General features: G+C 35.5%; 1 protein-coding gene across 1 annotated transcript in view; it reads right to left on the reverse strand.

Annotated features, from left to right (window-relative positions):
- LOC150092964 (DNA mismatch repair protein Msh3-like) overlaps positions 1–19,082 on the reverse strand; it is a 209,898-nt gene that overhangs the window by 128,896 nt on the left and 61,920 nt on the right. Inside the window, exons 6-8 of the mRNA XM_090414114.1 lie at positions 17,907–18,076; positions 11,862–12,107; positions 5,654–5,848 (exon numbers count right to left, since the gene is read on the reverse strand). Of these exons, the coding sequence (XP_090270240.1) occupies positions 5,654–5,848; positions 11,862–12,107; positions 17,907–18,076 (611 nt within the window). The remainder of the gene's footprint in view (positions 1–5,653; positions 5,849–11,861; positions 12,108–17,906; positions 18,077–19,082) is intronic.

The following is a 19,082-nucleotide window of genomic DNA, read 5'->3' on the forward strand; positions in this document are numbered from 1 at the left end:
ATCTTGCTCTATACTGCTCTTCCATTTCCAAAGAGATTGCTCTCTCTATATCCTAATTTTTAATGCTCTTTTTTCTTGAATTAGTTTTAATGTCTCCTGTGAGATCCACCTCTTCTTTTACTTTTCTGTCTCAGGGACAATTTGTTCCATTACTTTCTCGAGGTGTAATCATAGAAACAACTCACTTTGTTGTTTCTATCCTCCAGTTCCTTTTCCATAATGGATTTCAGTTCTACACACTTTCTCTGTAATTTTCTTGCTTTCTCTCTGAAACTGAGCCTTCATTTGAGTTTCAACTTGATATTGGTAATCACTAAGCTATAACCCAATTCCATGTTTGCTCCTTAAAATAGTCAACACCTGAAATGATGTGGCCCATCTCTTGCTTATGAGTATCATGTTCTAGCATGATACTATGAGGACAGGTGACCATCATGTATACTAGCTGCAGTCTTTTTAGAATTGTGTGTTGCAAATTACCACGTCATGCTTCAAACCAAATTCAAGCATTCCTTCTCCTCTTTCAATGCTTTTTCCATATCCATATTTGCCCATTATTCTTTCCAATCCTTCATTATCCTTTCCAATCTTCACATTCCAATCTTCTCCAATAATTAGTATATCTCTCTCTTTGGAACTGATTTCAAAGTTATTTCCAAGTTGCTATCACTTCTTCAGTACTTTCTGAATGAGTTTGCTATGGTGAGTGTAACTTGTAAATGCACACACACATCTATATTTACTTTATATATAAAAAATGCTGTATCTTTTTCCACCATATTTAACTATATTTTGAGGGGGTTGATCACAACAAATAGAATTGGAACACAGTGGTTTTTAATCCCAATACTTACTGTATTATAAATTATATCAGCAGGCTGAATTCTTCCCATGTTGAAAAGAAAACATCTTCATATTTCACTGTTAATGAAGCATCCAGTGGAGTCAATTTAGAGAGATTTAAAATTTTCATAAAATTTTGTTATAATTGCACAACAGGAGGTTTCACATGGGCAGGTTAACAAGGAAGAGCTGATAAATTGTAGTTTAAATAGAAAAAGGCAACTTTGCCTTTTTTTTTAATTTTATTTTTATTTGCAACCCTCTGAAGTGAGCTAGTAATTTAAAAAATAAAAAAAAATAAGAAACTATGTTATATATTCTCAATAAAAAATATGAAATTAATATTGCCCGATGTGTTTTTTTGTAGGCTTAAATATGGAGAGTTAAGTGGCATTGTTAAAAACGCATTGCAAGATTTTATTAGTTATCATTATAATAAATTTAGTTTAATCCTTTATCCAAGTGTGAGCAAACAAAGTTTGCGCCTGAAAGTATCTTCAGGACTGGGGTAAGGTGGTACAACACTAGGGCACTCCTTGCAAAGGTGGAGCAAGCTACCAACACTCCTATCCCAGTATCTCCCATAATGCAAAACACATCTCTTTGCAGATATGTCTAATGTTATGCATTAAGGGAAGGGCCACAACCCAGACTAGTTTCGACCTTTATTGAGGTCTCTTCAGTGGGAGTCAGGCCCAAGTGAAGATACCAGGCAGAAGCATTAGCAGGTCATCTCTACCTATAGAAGTTGCCAAATGGTGTGCCACCTTTTTTAATAAATTACTCTGGATCTAGAGAAAGATATTGAAAGTTTATTTTTCACTTGGTTAGAGTATAATAAATTTAGTTTAATCCTTTATCCAAGTGTGAGCAAACAAAGTTTGCGCCTGAAAGCATCTTCAGGATTGGGGTAAGGTGGTACAACACCAGGGCACTCCTTGCAAAGGTGGAGCAAGCTACCAACACTCCTATCTCAGTATCTCCCATAAGGAGATGTGTTTTGTATTATGGGATGTGTTTTGCATTATGGGAGATACTGAGATAGGAGTGACCTGGTGTTGTACCACCTTACCCCAGTCCTGAAGATACTTTCAGGACTGGGGTAAGGTGCAAACTTTGTTTGCTCACACTTGGATAAAGGATTAAACTAAATTTATTATACTCTAACCAAGTGAAAAATAAACTTTCAAAATCTTTCTCTAAATCCAGAGTAATTTATTAAAAAAGATGGCACACTATTTGGCAACTCCTATAGGTAGAGATGACCTGCTACTGCTTCTGCCTGGTATCTCCACTTGGGCCTGGCTCCCACTGACGAGACCTCAAGTTGCCAGTTACCAGACCCCGAGAGAGAGAGAGAGAGAGCTACATGTTCCAGTCCTGCTTCGAACCTGTTCCAGTGGATTCCAGCAACAGTTTAGGAGAACCGAAAAGAGAGCTCTGACTGAAGTCCTGCCTTGGTAAGATTTCTTTGTTCTTTCTGTGGGTTTTTTAGGCCTATACACGGCATTCTGCTATTTTATAGGAATAGACTATCCTTGGAAAGTCTTCTTCCTTTCTTTCTTTATGTAATGTCTTCGGTTTTACCGAGGGTAAGAACCCTCGGGTTTGAAATTGATGCTGATATTGAGAAGAGGACGTTTGCAACGACTATAATTAACTATGTTTGGGCAGACAACATTTCTGGTTTTACCCCTTACGGGGGGGGGGGGGGAGAGGTTTCAAGTTGTATGCACTAACGTTGCAACTAGAGAAAAATTACTGACAGGAGTCGAGCGCCAGGGAAAAGTTTTTCATCCTTTTGTTGTGGGAAGTTTTGCCAAAAGAATAAGAATAGATTGCTTCCCACTAGAATATCTCGAAGAAGACACTGACATCATAACTAAAGTCTTCTCGAAATGGGGAGCCGTGCGTGATATAAAAATTGGCACAGACGCTGACTTCCCTCAATGGAAGTCAGGTGAAGTCACCTTTTCTGTCATGATGAAGGCAGAAATTCCGAATTTCGTCAAGATAGGATTGGCCAGGGTAATGGTCAGCTACACTGGCGTAAAGCGACAATGTTTTAAGTGTGGTGCCCTCACGCATCTCGGGGCTCAGTGCCTGAAAATGAAATGCAGTAACTGCCTGACAACAGGCCATAGATTGGAGAATTGCCAGTCGGCCTGCTTAAAATGTGGAAACACAGACCATAAAGTGGACACCTGTCCAAGTAGAAACCATGCAGAAAGAGTGGGAGGTACTATTACGCCCAACACTGCAACACCGGAAAACAATAGCAGTGGCATGGAGCAGAACGACTTCCCAATCCTGAAGGCTGCACACGAAAGGGCAGCAACAAGGAATCACACTGCCACATTGCAAAATGGAGTAACAGAGAAACCGACAGACAAAACGGTAGAAGCAGCCAGGAGCCAGCCAACGACCAAACCACCGCCACAGAAAATAAACAGAAACAACAGCAGGAAGGTCCTATCACGGTAGTTGAAGAAACAACAGAAGAAGAAACAGCAGAAATGGAAATTCATAGCGAAGAAACCACACAAAAAAGGCCAGGCAGCCCTGAAGAAGGGAATGTGAAAAAACCAAAACCAGGGAGTCTGGGCATAGCTGAACCTGGAAAGGTAACAGCAGAACCCACAAAGTACCCTTATGCAAAAGCCAATGCACCGATACCGCATCTGCTAAAAGACTTCCCCGAGGAGGCAAAGGTTTTACAAAATGGAATAGAAACATTCGGGGATATCCTACTTATCCTCACAGGGAAAAATGGGCCTAAAGTGGTAAGTGCAGAGTGGAGCGATATGTTTGTCGAAGACATAGACAAAATCACTCCAGAACAAATCGAAGAATTTATTGATGCAAAGGATGACGCGGGAGCAGCATTGTACAGAGGCCTAGGAATGCTAAACTACTCCCGCGGAGAAAAGTTAGCAGATCACATCCTCAAAACCCACAACAACAGAAAGCAAGAGGATGTAAGTCTTGCTTAACAGGCGGACAAGTCAGTAGATTCGTCGTATTGAGCTGCCAGACTTGAAGGGGAAAAAAAAAAAAAAAAAAAAAAAAAAAAAAAAAAAAAAAAAAAAAAATTCGCTTTACCTTTCAGATTAGAATTTTTGCTATGAAAAGGTATTTATCTATTCCACAGGAGGGGGTACCCTGAGAACCTGGGCTGCAAAGGCCTACATCGAGGCAGTGCAGCTCCTTGTGGGCTACATCACCCAGACCAGGTGATGACTCTTCCCCCTCTCTTCTGATCATTCAGTTTGAAATTCCGAAATTCACCTAGTTTATTTCTTTGGTTGTGTCTTAGAAATTATTATATGTATGTTTTAATGTTATTTACCAGTTCCTTTTTCATGTGTTGCTTCTTTCATTTGTTTTTCCCCACTTTCCTCAGGCAGTCATCTGAAGAGGTGACTGACTGAGGAAAGCTGAAAAGAACAGATGGAGGAAGATAATGTCGGAGATCTGCTTGGTGCTGGCATTTAAGCCAGGCCAAGTAGATCGACTGAGGCCTCTTTTAACTATCTACTACTATCCACTCTATCTTTCTCCTCCTCTCTCACTATCAAGCTGACTCTTAGCACAACTTTTTTGACTCTAAAGAGGCCAATGATGAAGAGATATGAACTCCCATTCTACCTCAATAAAGGTCGAAACTAGTCTGGGTTGTGGCCCTTCCCTTAATGCATAACATTAGACATATCCGCAAGGAGATGTGTTTTGCATTATGGGAGATACTGAGATAGGAGTGTTGGTAGCTTGCTCCACCTTTGCAAGGAGTGCCCTGGTGTTGTACCACCTTATCCCAGTCCTGAAGATACTTTCGGGCGCAAACTTTGTTTGCTCACACTTGGATAAAGGATTAAACTAAATTCAACATCTTTCTCTAAATCCAGAGTAATTTATTAGAAAAGGTGGCACACCATTTGGCAACTCCTATAGGTAGAGATGACCTGCTAATGCTTCTGCCTGGTATCTCCACTTGGGCCTGGCTCCCACTGAAGAGATCTCAATAAAGGTCGAAACTAGTCTGGGTTGTGGCCCTTCCATTAATGCATAACATTAGACATATCTGCAAGGAGATGTGTTTTGCATTATGGGAGATACTGGGATAGGAGTGTTGGTAGCTTGCTCCACCTTTGCAAGGAGTGTCCTGGTGTTGTACCACCTTATCCCAGTCCTGAAGATACTTTCAGGTGCAAACTTTGTTTGCTCGCACTTGGATAAAGGATTAAACTAAATTTATTATACTCTAACCAAGTGAAAAATAAACTTTCAATTAGTTATCATTGTTTTTAATTGTTTATTTATTTTTACTTATTTTGAAAAATAAGGTCTTTCTTGAAATAAATAAATACATAAATATGAATTATGATAAAAAGAGAATATATGCAACTATCAGTTGTTGAAACTCCACAAAAAAAAATTATCATTATGCTTTAGAAGTGACTGCAAACATTAAGTTTAAGATCAAAGACAGGGTTAGCAAGTAAATAGTTCAGAATATTACACTGAAAATTTATATGTTATATAAATATAAATTATTATATTCATCTTTGCTTGATGAAAGTCAATGTAGTATACTTAAAACAGCTGTAGAATATATGTAACCACAGCACAGATAATTCAATTTATAGACATTCACAAGGACTTGCAATCATAAAACAAAACTTATAACTTACTATAATGCAATTCAAAAGACTAAAAATAAATGATCAATCTTATGTGAAAAATGTTGCTACAGCTATTGTTATTTCATGTTATTTTTGTTAACATAAATAGGCAAAAAATTCATGCTTACTCAATATCAGTCAGTGGTCTTGCTAACCATAATCGTAAAAGTCTGGCACCAAACTTTGTAACAGTATGATTTATAACCCAGAACAGAGTACCATATTCTGTGTTATTCGTAAGATTTTTGAATAGCTCCAGATTTTTTGCTGTTGTAGCACTGAGATGCATTAAGTTAAGAGATGCTGATAATGATGAAAATGAGCTGTAATAGAAAAACAAAAAAACATTATTAAATTAGTAGATAACATGAAACTCACTAATTATCTCTGTAAGATTGCAATAACTGTTATTGCTAGATGAAGCTATAATCTGGTATATTGCAATAACTGTTATAGCTAGATGAAGTTGAATAACACGAAACTCACTAATTATCTCTGTAAGATTGCAATAACTTTTATTGCTAGATGAAGCTATAATCTGGTATATTGCAATAACTGTTATAGCTAGATGAAGTTGAATAACATGAAAAACACTAATTATCTCTGTAAGATTGCAATAACTGTTATCGTTATAATAATTCTGATATAGTTTGAATCCTGAATGGATACTCTGGATACATTTATAATTTCTGTATTAAATGAGGTAAATATATGTATAAGTAAAAAAACAAATTAATATTTAATTGGTAGTCTCTATCTTCAGAGCAGAGCAGCTGTTTCAGGCTTTGTATAAATGATAAAGGAAAAATGGAGTTCTTAATGAACACCATTAGAAATGCTTGATTCTTTGTCTGTACATCTTTTGGCGGAACGACAGTTTAGAGTGGAATAGGAAATATGTTTCTATTCCAGTAAGGATTACTTCAGTGATCTCAATGAAAATGCACCTTCTTCGGTGAGTTTTCATAGATGCTGATTGTGAAGTATGAGCATGGCTTTTAATGATTTAATTTTGATGGAAAAAGTCATATTAATTATGTTGCAGAAATGTTTTAGGGTTCTCAATGTGCTTTCTCAAGTTTAAGTAACCATTAACAAAGAATAAGAGGTTTTTTTTTTTTTTTTAAATCAGTGATATTTAGTCTACAAGCTATTTGACGGTGCTGCACTGGTGAAACCCAAAGCATTCTGTCATTGTGGTGCCTAGTTGCCATGAGTTTCATTTTGTGCAGAAAGCATTACAGACCCTTGCATGTGACCAATATTAAACTGAGAGATAAAATGTTTTGAGCACACTTAAAATACTTAAAGATTGCACTAGAATATTCAGCTCATTACAATCTTCTATGATTTCCTTCACGAAATGCTGTTTTTATATTTGTCTCCAATCATTTCCTTGTTATTTTCCGGTGTGGTGAATGTAAACAAGAAACAAGTCCTTTTTCACTTGTCAAATGTCATTTCTGAATATTTGCTGAGCGACCCAACAAGGCTGGTTTGTTATTGAACACGAGTTGCAATAACATGCATAAAATATTCATTAAGATTGAATTAAGAGAAGTATAATCTTCATCATCATTCTCATAAAAAAGAATATCCCACAGTTAATGGGACAAAGGAACAGGCACACATACACACTTGATAACAATAAAATATGAGAACACAAGTTCAGAGTAACTTATTCTACAGTGTTTCCAAAAGTTGCAATACATAGGAAAAATTAACAAACTCATATTATATTTTATATTTTTAATATTTATATATTTTTTATACTTTCAGATACCCTAAAAGAATGCCGCTGTCAAAAGAAGAGCATATTGAAATAATCCTCATGGCTGGTTTGGGGAGCTGTCACAAGGTTACAATGGACTTTAACAGGAAACATGGCAAGCACATCACACACGATGCTATTGCCAAACTTATTGAGAAGTTCAAGAAAACTGAAAGTGTTGAGGATCAACAGAGAAGCAGATGTCCACAGACATCCACTGACGAAATTAATAACGGAAAACTCACATACAAAGATTATTTAATAGTATAATTTTTGTCTGTGTGTCACAGGCATCTTCAGTACATTTTAAGCTCAAATTAAACAATAACTGACAATTCCAAAAAGCACCACCTAAGTAGCTGGTGTAAGATAACTAAAAAGGTCAATAAATTTCCTAAAAAAAAAAAAAAAAAATGTACACAATAAAAAGTTAGGAAAGATTAGCTAATTTATAAAGTGCTATCTCCCATAAAGGGGATAGAGGTAACCGTCGGATCTGTTTAAGTTAGGAGAATGCAGTAAAGTTTCATATGTTTCTTTATAAAGGCGTTCCATGAGGAACCAACTTTTGTGAAGGACTCTTGTCTTTCTCCAATGAACTCTATGTCTAGTGAAGATGGCATGTTCTGCAAGTCCAGAATTTTCAGGTTTAAAGTATTCAATATAAGAATGCCATCTTCACTAGACATAGAGTTCAATGGAGAAAGACAAGAGTCCTTCACAAAAGTTGGTTCCTCATGGAATGCCTTTATAAAGAAACATGTGAAACTTTACTTCATTCTCCTAACTTAAACAGATCGATCCGATGGCTTACGTCTATCCCCTTTATGGGAGATAGTACTTTATAAATCAGCTAATCTTTCCTAACTTTTTATTGTGTACATTTTTTTTTTTTTTTTGTTAGGAAATTTATTGACCTTTTTAGTTATCTTACACAAGCTACTTAGGTGGCGCTTTTTGGAATTGTCAGTTATTGTTTAATTTGAGCTCAAAATGTACTGAAGATGCCTGTGACACACAGACGAAAATTATACTATTGAATAATCTTTGTACGTGAATTTTCCGTTATTAATTTTGTATCGATATGTCTACTCACTATATACCTCTTTTAAAACTTATCCACCGACGAAGGTGAAACTGTCGATTTGAGGACTACCTGCAAACTGCATTTGCAGGAAGTCCGCAAAAAAATACAACAATTATCTGCAGAAACTGGTATCAGCAGATTGAGTATCCAGCATGTTATGAAAAATGGCATCCATACAAAATGCAAATGTTACACCATCTTAGTGAAGACGACCCAGAAAAGAGGCTTGAATTTTGTGAATGGGCTGCAGAAACTGGGCAAAGATATAAACTTCACAGCCGAGATCCTCTTTACTGATGAAGCCAATTTTTATGTCAATGGAGAAGTCAATCACCAAATCCTACGTTAATGGAGTGATAGCAACCCAAACTGGATGAGTCTGTCAAAAATGTAGTGCTGGAAAAGTGATGGTGTGGTGCAGGATGTGGGGCAACAGAATTGTTGGACCTGCTTTCTTTGACACAAATCTTACTATTGACCTTTATTTAAACATGCTACAGGATAACATAATGCTGTCTCTCTTATATGAAGATGGAGAGTTTCCATCTTATTACCAACATGACAGAGCACCACCTCATTATGGTATCAACGTACGGCAATGGTTGGATCAACAGTTTCCATGTTCGTGGATTGGTCGCTGTGGGATGGCTTGAGAAACCCCCCGATCTTTCCCAACTCGACTTTTACTTGTGGGGCCAGTTAGAAGCTGTGGTGTACGAGGAAAAGATTAGAAACATGGATTATTTAAAGAAACACATTCAAAATGCAATTACTTGCATAACAACAGATATCTTGGAACATGTTCGACATGAGTGAGAGAGAAGACTGTGTGTGTGTGTGTGTGTGTGTAGAAAGAGGTGGCCAATACGTAGAGAATATTTTGTAATGAATATTTTGTAAATAAAGGTACATTCAGCTAAAATTTCCCATTTCCCCTATATGGCGACTTTTGGGACACCCTATAGAATGCTACCTATTTGCAGTTCAACTTCTCCTATCTACTCTCATATTCCATGTTTCTGATGGCTTTTTCTACCTCAAATATTGAAATACATTCTACCATTACCTATTTTATCATTATAATTCCTCATGAATATATTCTATCACTACCATTTCATCACTATCAAAAAGTAATTTCTCTAAACCTCCAAAATATCTTTGTCTTCAATTTGTATGTTACATTTATTGTTTGTTATTCCTTTTACAGTACTTTTTCTTCCATTTCTAAGCTTTTTCAATAGCCTCAAGAACATTTTGCCACCTTCGTGATATTTATTTTTTATATTATTATCAAAGTCTACCCAGACTTTTTTTGTAGCTACTTTGACACATTTTGCTTCTGTATTTTCTAATATAATATTCATTTTTATCCTACTCAAAACTCACTTTCCGTTTCATCAGTATAATGATATCACTATTAAAAATAACAATTTTTTCTATATTCTCTCCATATGAATTCATGTGCATCTTTAAACTGGAACATAAAGCTAGTAATGACCAGCCCACATCCTGAAGAGAAATAAATCTCTCATATTTCTATATGTCGTATATTCATTTTGTATTATGCTATTAAGATCAACAACAAAAACCAGATTTTCCTTTTACTTTTGTCAGTTTTCTCTAAGAACACAACTTGAGGTTTTCTAAGGCTTTATACCTTCTGTGGAACCATAGGCACAAAGCCTCAGACAAACATAAAGTCTGCCATACTACCCCGTTAAACTTGTTCATTGCCTGCCACTTTCATGAAAAAAAAACTTACTTATGTGAATAAACAATGTGGGATAAACTCATAGATTTATTTATAAGTAAATTTAACATGAAACTCAAACATGTGCTTTGCGTTCAAATGGCTAACAGCATAGAAAGAATAGAGAACATACAAGAAGATCTAAAAATGTCTTTTTTTTTCCTATTTTGTTTTTGTTAACAATACTATTGCCAATAAAATAGCTAGGCATATACCATTTGACACATCATATGTGCTGTATATGCTGTTATGTAATACCTGTAGATAGTTACTGACAGAACAGGGGGTCTCGCAAAGTTACACAAACAGTGCAAAGGCTTCCAAATATCATGAAGTATAAGGTCATGGTTTACATATGAAGTAATTTCATGTGCAAAATTTTGTTTGTGTATGTCTAAGTAAACGTAATTCTTGTAGAAAGGCGTATATGCTAGTTAAACATGATAACTAAATACTTAAGGAATTGACAGCATACACTAGAAATATAAATTAAATCGACTTTAATATGTACTTTCCGATATTTCGGCAACGTCATGTTGCCATCTTCATGGGAACTTAAGATAAAGACACGTGCACGCAAGTACTAAATAACAGCAAATGAGAAATGAAACGAGGAAGCTACCATTTTCCTAAAGTCCTGCTGGTGCCCCCTGGCAGGCTATATTAGGTGTTCTTGGCCTTTGGGCTGATATATGTTTCCCAAATTTGGGGCAGTCTCATGCATCCAAATTTGTTGAGGTTTGGCATGTTCCTAAGGGCTGAGGCTGATTCCATGAATAGTCGTTCATATTTGAACTTGCTGCGGTGTATTACTGTGGCTTTCTTCCACCTTATTCTGTGGCGAGTATCCAGAGCATGGTCTGCAAGCCCAGAGTGGCTGTACTGGTGAAATCGGATGTAATCCTTGTGTTCTGAGATTCTGATATTTGCTGTCCAGCCTGTTTGACCAAAGTAGGACAATTTGCAGCTGCAAGGGACCTGGTATACACCAGGTAGGTCTAGGGGAGTAAACGATAAAACAAAAATATAATTTATTGTCAAGTATAATTTACTTTCTGACCCAACAAAAAAAAAAACATGCTACAGGGAACTCACAGTATATAAACATCCATATATTAAAAAAGTGTGTTTTTTCTTTCCATTCTGGTTTCTTTCTTTTAATTTATCATTTGATTTTATATTCCTTAATCTAGCAGATTCCAAACCAAGATTATGGACCTCTACAATATATTAGTGCCATATTGGTGAGCTAGGTTAGATAAATGAAAAATACTCCAGAGATCAAACATGATACTTTTTCAACCAGCTTCTGGCTTCAAATAAGCAAGATGGTGGTCTTACAACAGGCAATAATATTTATTTACTACTAAAGATATTCACAAATATCAGTGCCACAGTAAGATTCAAATCCACAGCCTGTTGGTTGTTTAACTAGAACAGCAATCTTCAAAGTTAATATCAGGTCAATAAAGTTATGACCTGAAATATTTTATTCATAAAGTATTCTTTTATAGCAATCCATATATCAAATGTTAAAAACCACAGCACACTGGTATCATGGGTTGAATAAATAAGAGAAAAAAGGTACCTGTTATGCTTAATGCAATGTAACTAAAAACAAAGTTTGTGCCAGAATATCGATTTACTTGTTACAAGAAACCAGAGAAAAAAGTCATCTGCTGATTAGTAATATTTCAAGATAACAGTTTTAATTTTTAATTAAATTACCTAGCATGTAGCACAGATTCTAAACCAAAATCTTTCAGATAGGTAATTAATGCTGAAAGAGAACAGAGTACTACCGATGGTAAATTCAGCATATTCTGAACACTCCTGGAATGAGATGATGACTGATCTTCTGCAGTTGATTCTCCAGGAAGATTATAGAACTCTGTAACTGTTATAAGTGCATTTGTATACTCAAAGTGATCATTGGATATACGCTCTACACGCATCTCATCGACTGCTGTAGCACTGAAATTAAAAAAAAAAAAAAAAAAAAAAAGAGAGAAATTCTTACTATATAACATTTTTTAATAAATGTTGCTGAACAAAATCCCTGTATGAATATTAAACTTTATATGTATGCAAGAAACTTTGTTTATTTCAGAACAGATTATTTGAAATTTTGAAATAAATGAAATACTGAAAGAAGGAAAAGGTTTTTAAATTTTGTTTAAAAACCTTTTCCATTTATAATTTATCTACAAGCGTAATCAATAGTGATTAATGGACACTACCATAAGCTTACATTAAACAAACTTTGAGAGACAAAAATCTTTCCAAACTAGAATGATTTCTCAACACATAACATTTCATGCTTCCTGTGATATCTATTTGGTACAGTGAATGATAATGGTCTCTGTAGGATCAGATACAACTAGAATTATATCAACTTTATATATAAAGAATCCACAATATCTAGTATAATCAAGTTCAGAAAGTTGCAGTCAGCAAAATATGTTTTTCATTTGGAAAATGACAGTATTCTTTAGAAGACATTAAATAGTAAAATTCTTGGTAAAAGACCAAAAGGAAAAGCTAGAACAAGATGACAGACACTACACCATTAGTCAAGATAGTAACATCATATTATAATGGCCAAACTGGAGAAGTAAAGTTTTAGACAGAGAGGGTTGGAGGCAACAAATCTAACAAATCTAGGAGGCCATGACTCAATTTAAGCTGCAGAGACAAAAGCCAAAAGAAGAAAAAGATGACATCACTTGATGTCATCCTTTTCTTCTGGGCAGGACATAAATAATTATTACTATGCTTGATTTTAAATTATTTTGGTTTTAATATGGGCAAATTTAGTTCATTTAATTTTTTAATGAAAATGATTTAGAGAATTTTTAATTCTCTAAATCATTTGGACTGCTCTGGGACTAAATCACTGGGACTGCTTTGGCAGAAAATCAACTGCCTCAAAAATAAATAAATTTAAAATATCATATTTATTTTTGAGGCAGTTGATTAAGTTGACCCAGTCATATCACACATTCAGTAAAATGATGAAAATAAAGAAACAATAACTGTAATATGTATTTACTAAATGCTATCTTTGAGCTGCAATCACACAATACAGAAATGTCTCATTCTCCCAACACCCTTTATTACACCTGTCATAATAATGTATTATCAATGCTGTGATAATGCATGGTACCACAGCAACAATAATGCAGAAAGAAAATACTAATATTTTCTTTCTGCATTATTGCAATACTAATATTTTTATTGGTTAAAATCAATAAAATAATAACATCACCTATGTGAAAGGAAAAAAACAAAAATATTGCTCTAATTGTATTGTATTACATAAAGGACCAGAAAATATTCCCCTGGCCATTTATGTAAAACTAGCATGTTAATCCACTGCCTATAGTGGCAGATTTAATCCGAAATTACACATCTGACACATAAAATACTGTGCTATATGAAATTTAAAAAAAAAAGTGATAAATTATATTAGATATATGAAATTCTGAGAAAACTCTTCATTATTATTATTAACAGGAAATTATTATTATTTTTTTAAAAGCCATTTATTATTATTATTATTATTTGATTTCCATGGAGTGAAAAAACTCATTGTGGAAGGGCCTGCCGTGTCTATATGCAGTCCTGAAAGTCTACAAGTGCTCCTGGCAATGTGAAGTCGCAACCAATGTGAAGTCAACAACTCTTTCAACAAATGTAAACAGGTAGTAATGTGATGTTAAGACTTTCCAGCATGGCTTGAGAAAATGACTGGCAATATGTATGATCTCTACACAGTCAAAATATTTAGTTTTGGGACAGTTGCTGTCTACGTGATCATACAAGTTGCGATGCAGGCAGTGTCTCTGCACCCTTGGATAGTTCACTATAATGCAATGACAAGAGGCCATCCCTGGAAGTTACGAAAGGAAACTGTGAGCAAGAGGGTGCGGAGTGGTTTCTATGCATGGAGGGTGGTTGAGACATGGAATGCATTGCCTGATGGAGTGGTGAGAGCGAGAACGGTCATGAGTTTAAGGAGTGGTATGATAGACTTTGTGTTTCTTAGGGAGAACCTCCCCTTGATGAGTCTTGATAGACTTTGTGTTTCTTAGGAAAGACCTCTCACGATGAGTCTTTTGACTCCATGGAGGCCTGAATAATAATAATAATAATAATAACTTGAGCTGTACCGATGTTAACAAACTTGGGTATGGGCATGTTCATGTCCATTGTGAAGATGACGTCACCAGAAAAGCTGGGTCTTCATTTGAGGTACCTTTTTATGTTAAGTGATTCTACCACATTTTTAGAATGTCTGGATAAGGATTTCATTGCTGCTTTCTATGTATTCCACTGGAAATCTCTCAATTTTCACTGTTCTTACTTGGCTTCTAGCATTACAGGTATTAACTGTGCTCCTTAGAATATAAAACCATATCACAGTTTATCCCTAATTTTCACATTTTTAATTAGAACTAAATACTTCCCTCCACCATACAGTGTGAAAGAATATATCTTATCAGTCACTACTATCACTTTTAAAATCTTAGCCACCTTTTAAAACCTTATCTCACCTCTTCAGATGCTGAAATTTCAATTCCTAAGAGAAAATGGTATCAATATTAAAATTTAAAAAAAAAAAAAAGGAAAGAAAAGAAAATCCTTTCATCATAAGACAAAAAAAAAAAAAAATCTTGATATAGAAACAGTTCTACACTACCAGCGAATATTGTAGCTGAGCTACTATAAAATTATGGCCATGATATGATTAAAATAAATGCTGTAGTGCAGATTATAAATTGCTCTAACAACAATCTTATGAATGCTTGCTTGAACAGTCACATGCAAATGGGAGAGGGGAACACCATAGCACTAGCAAAATAACATTAAAAATATCAAAATTAAGGATGCAGAAAAAAAATGTAAGTACTTATCTGAAATTTCAAGATCTCATTAGTGGGGGAACTGGACCCAGGAAGATATTAAAGCTAAATCAACACAAAAGTCATATATTTTCCATAGAGAAATAGTCAAATGGTGTATCAACATATTATTAAAATATTCTGGATCTGAGACAGCTGTAGGTTTATAAATTTTTCCACTTGATTACAGTAAATTATACCAGAAGAATCCCATAATGTGCAGTATACTTCTTTTCTGATATGTATATTGCTATGTGCCTCATGGGAAGGGCAGTGCCTTCCTGTGAAGATACCTCATGTGGAAACACTGTTTACGTATATTTGGATAAAAGATTAAAACAGGGATATCATTTCTTGACTAATATAATTTACTTTGTAAGTGTAAAACCTTTCTACTATCACTGATCCAGTGTATTTTAATAATATGGTGATAACACCATTTTACTACTTATATATGGAAAGATGTATGATTTCTGTATTGATTTAACTTTAGTATCTTCTTGGGTCTAGTTTCCAATGATGACACCTCATAAAGGACAAAACCAATCTGGGTAGTGACTTTTCCCATAATGTGAAGTCAACAGCTTCTATATAAAAGTAGTCTAGTTGTGAAGATCCTTCATGTGCAAGCTTTGTTTGCTTATTCTTGGGTAAAGATTAAAAGAGTAATATACTTTCTTGTCTAGTATATTTTGCAGCTGGTATCTCAGAAGTGGTACTTGAGGTAGTGGAGAAGTCAGTAAAAGGCAGAATTCAGGAATGAGTAGATAGGAATATGATACTCTATAGGGAACAAGATGAATCTTTAGAATTGGTTTTTCTTGAACAATTGGTTCATTTTTCATCATTAAGTGACAACTTAGTTGAATAAAAGGCTACACAATGAAACTGCTGGACTTTGCAAAAGCATTCAACAGAATAGTGTATGGAACTCTGTTATATAAACTGAAACAAATGGGAATATGAGCCACCTGACATGGATAACGTAGCATGGACAAATAATCAAGAGTATTATATGGGAGAATCAAATTCAGAAGAAGGCAGATGACTAATAGACAGCTGACAGAGGGAAAAGAGGAGATGTGATAAAAACAGATATGCTATTAAGAAGAGAGATAGAGAATTGTCACAGAAGCCTTCTTCCTCCCCTTCAAAATGCTGAAGTAAGAGAGACAAAAAAGGAGTTCACTCACTAGAAACTGTAAGAGTGTAGGTAACAAGGGTGTGAGGACTAGATTTTTTGTTTGGAGGGTGCTGAATGGGTGGAATGGATTGCCACAGGAAGTAGTGAGTGCTCTATCTTATTCTCATTGAACACATTCAATGAATGAGTTCAATGAGAATAAGATCAGGTAACAATTTACTACCTTTACAGGAGGGGTTTCCAAAAAAAGAAAGGTAACACATTTTTTTTTTCTCAAGGATGTTTAATAACAAGAAGTTGAAATTATACACCAAGAAATAAGTGAACCATGCATTACTTCTCCCCAAAATAGTGCATGTTAAAATTTATTGATATAAATAAATTTATATCTTAATTTATTAAGATTAAATTAAGAATAAGATACAAATCTATTGATGCACTGTTCCAACAATAGACTGGTTTATCAATACCAGTACTGAAGAAATCTGTGCCACACCCAGTAACAAATCATATCACACTGCCTGATGAACTTTCTCATCCACAGTGAAATGCCTTCCAGAAGGGTGTTTCGGGGGGGGGGGGGGGGGCAAATGGAAGTCTGAAGGTGCTAAGTCCAGACTATAAGGGGGGAATGAGGGCAGAGTTTCCCAATGATTACAGTGCAACCACAAACAAGTGGTGTGTAGAGAAGCGTTGACGAGCACCAAAATCATGGCACTTGTCAGGAGCCCTGGTTGTTTGTGTCAAACGTTGGCTTTTACTTTGTAAAACGTAGCACAGCAAAGCTTGGCATTGATTGTTCATCCCTTTGGCAAGATCCATCAATAGAACACCTTGGCAATCCCTGAACACTGAGGCCATGACTTTTCAAGATAGCAGGAACAGTTCTGAATTTTTTGCACACAGGAGATTATAGATGTTTCCAGGTCATGAAGTCTTGTTTGCTTTCTGGGGTAAAGTGATGAACCAATGTTTCATCTCTTGACTAGGCAAGGGAGAAAATCCTCACCTTTTTCACTGTATCATATCAGATTTTATAGATGCACCCTCATGCATGTTGCCTTGTGCTCCTCTGATAATTGCCAGGGCATGCAGTGGGAGCACATACCAAAGACATCATGAACAATTTTGTAAACAGTCGACATATTCAAGTTCACCACTTGTGCAATTTCACACAGTTTAACTTGACAGTCTTCAAGAATGATGCCTTTAATGCACGAAATGTTATCTTCTGTCTTGCTCGATGAAGGTCTGCCTTCCCGATGCTGATCTTCAATGTCACGATGGCCTGCTTTAAATACACTGCACCAAAAACATACCTGCTTCTTTGCAGGTGTGTTTTTGGTGCAGTGTATTTTTGGTGCAACATCACCTTTTTGTCACACACAGCAACAACTTCAGTGAGAGTCACTTGGTGAAGCCCCCTTTTGTTTGCAAAAAATGAATAACTTCACGGACACCTGTTTTGGCTTACACTCGCACAGTAGCCACCATCTTGCAACTGGAAATAGATGTGAGGCAACAGTAGTGCCACAATACAGTGGCAGTCTTTTTGAACATTATTTATGGGACTATCTGTCCACTGTGTTTTATCTCATTTCCTTTCACCATTATTAAGAGGAAAAAATGTGTTACCTTACTTTTCAGAAACCCCTCATAACTACTTTATAAACTCTGATATATGTGTATATTAAAAGTGGAAGTCATCATATTGTACTTACTTACTTTGATAATATGAAATGCTTTATGAGGTTTTCTGTCTCTGATGTGAGAACAGACAGTGGGAGAAGAACTTCAACAGGTTGTAAGCGAGCTAAATAACTTTCCAGTTCTCCTCTTGGGGGTTTATCTTCAAAACAGTCATAGAAAATATCACCTGTTGTTGGTTGAATACACTAATAAAGTAATATGAAGAATATTAATAAGAAATGCATCATAATAAAAAAATAAACATAATTTTTTAAATGTCCACTAACACTTGTCTAATTTTTAACAGTATAATCAATTAGCAAAGACAGAAAAGAAATGTTAAAAAAATTATTTCAGATATTTTATTTTTAGAGGAATGAAATGTTTGTTAAGAATGTGTATTTACAACTTAGGTATTGGTTATACATATGATTTTCGTGGTTAGTAAATCACAACATGACACAATATGTAAAAGATGTACTCAGTATTACCAAAATTTTACCTTTGGTGGTAAGGTATTCTCAGGCTACAGCAATAGCTGTGATCACAATAAAAATAATGAGTAAGGGTAAAAAATATGTAACCCACTGCCCTGGTAACTTCAGTGCATCCTTTGGCCACTGTTTTATGAGTGCCTCTTTGGTACTGTCATGAATATCTGCCCATTAAACGTAGTGATCCAGATTCAAATTTCATCTTGGACACATGGAACCTTTATAAGATTTTTTTTTTTTTTTCATTTGATTTTAATGGCACAAAGACATCAAAGGTCATACTGCACCAGGACACCGGTACATATGGTAATTGGTTGGTAGGACAATCACAACCATCTATGCTCTTGGCAGGATTCAAACATGCCACCTCTTGGCTGGAAAGTGGATACACTAACCACTCAGCAAACCAGGCCAGCTCACCTTTATAAGAGATTTCAATTGAAGGTGAATCAGAGTGTAAGATTCATTTCACAAACCACAATACAAATAATACCCTTCTGTGAAAATATTCAGCACTGAGGCATTTCACACCTAACCTAGCAAATGTGTTCCACCCATTTCCTACATACAATATATAGATACCAGGGATGATCTCTCATTTTTGCCCCCATGCTATGCATCAATCATATCATCACTTGCCTCTGCACTCACTCTATTGTTTTGTATCAACATATCACAGTAACTAGATCTGCATAGATTGTGACCTGATTGATACCAT

The sequence above is a fragment of the Typopeltis vanoorti genome, chromosome 24 (genome assembly GCF_054136105.1).
Source record: "Typopeltis vanoorti isolate ZY-2024b chromosome 24, IOZ_Tvanoo_1.0, whole genome shotgun sequence".
NCBI lineage: Eukaryota > Metazoa > Arthropoda > Arachnida > Uropygi > Thelyphonidae > Typopeltis > Typopeltis vanoorti.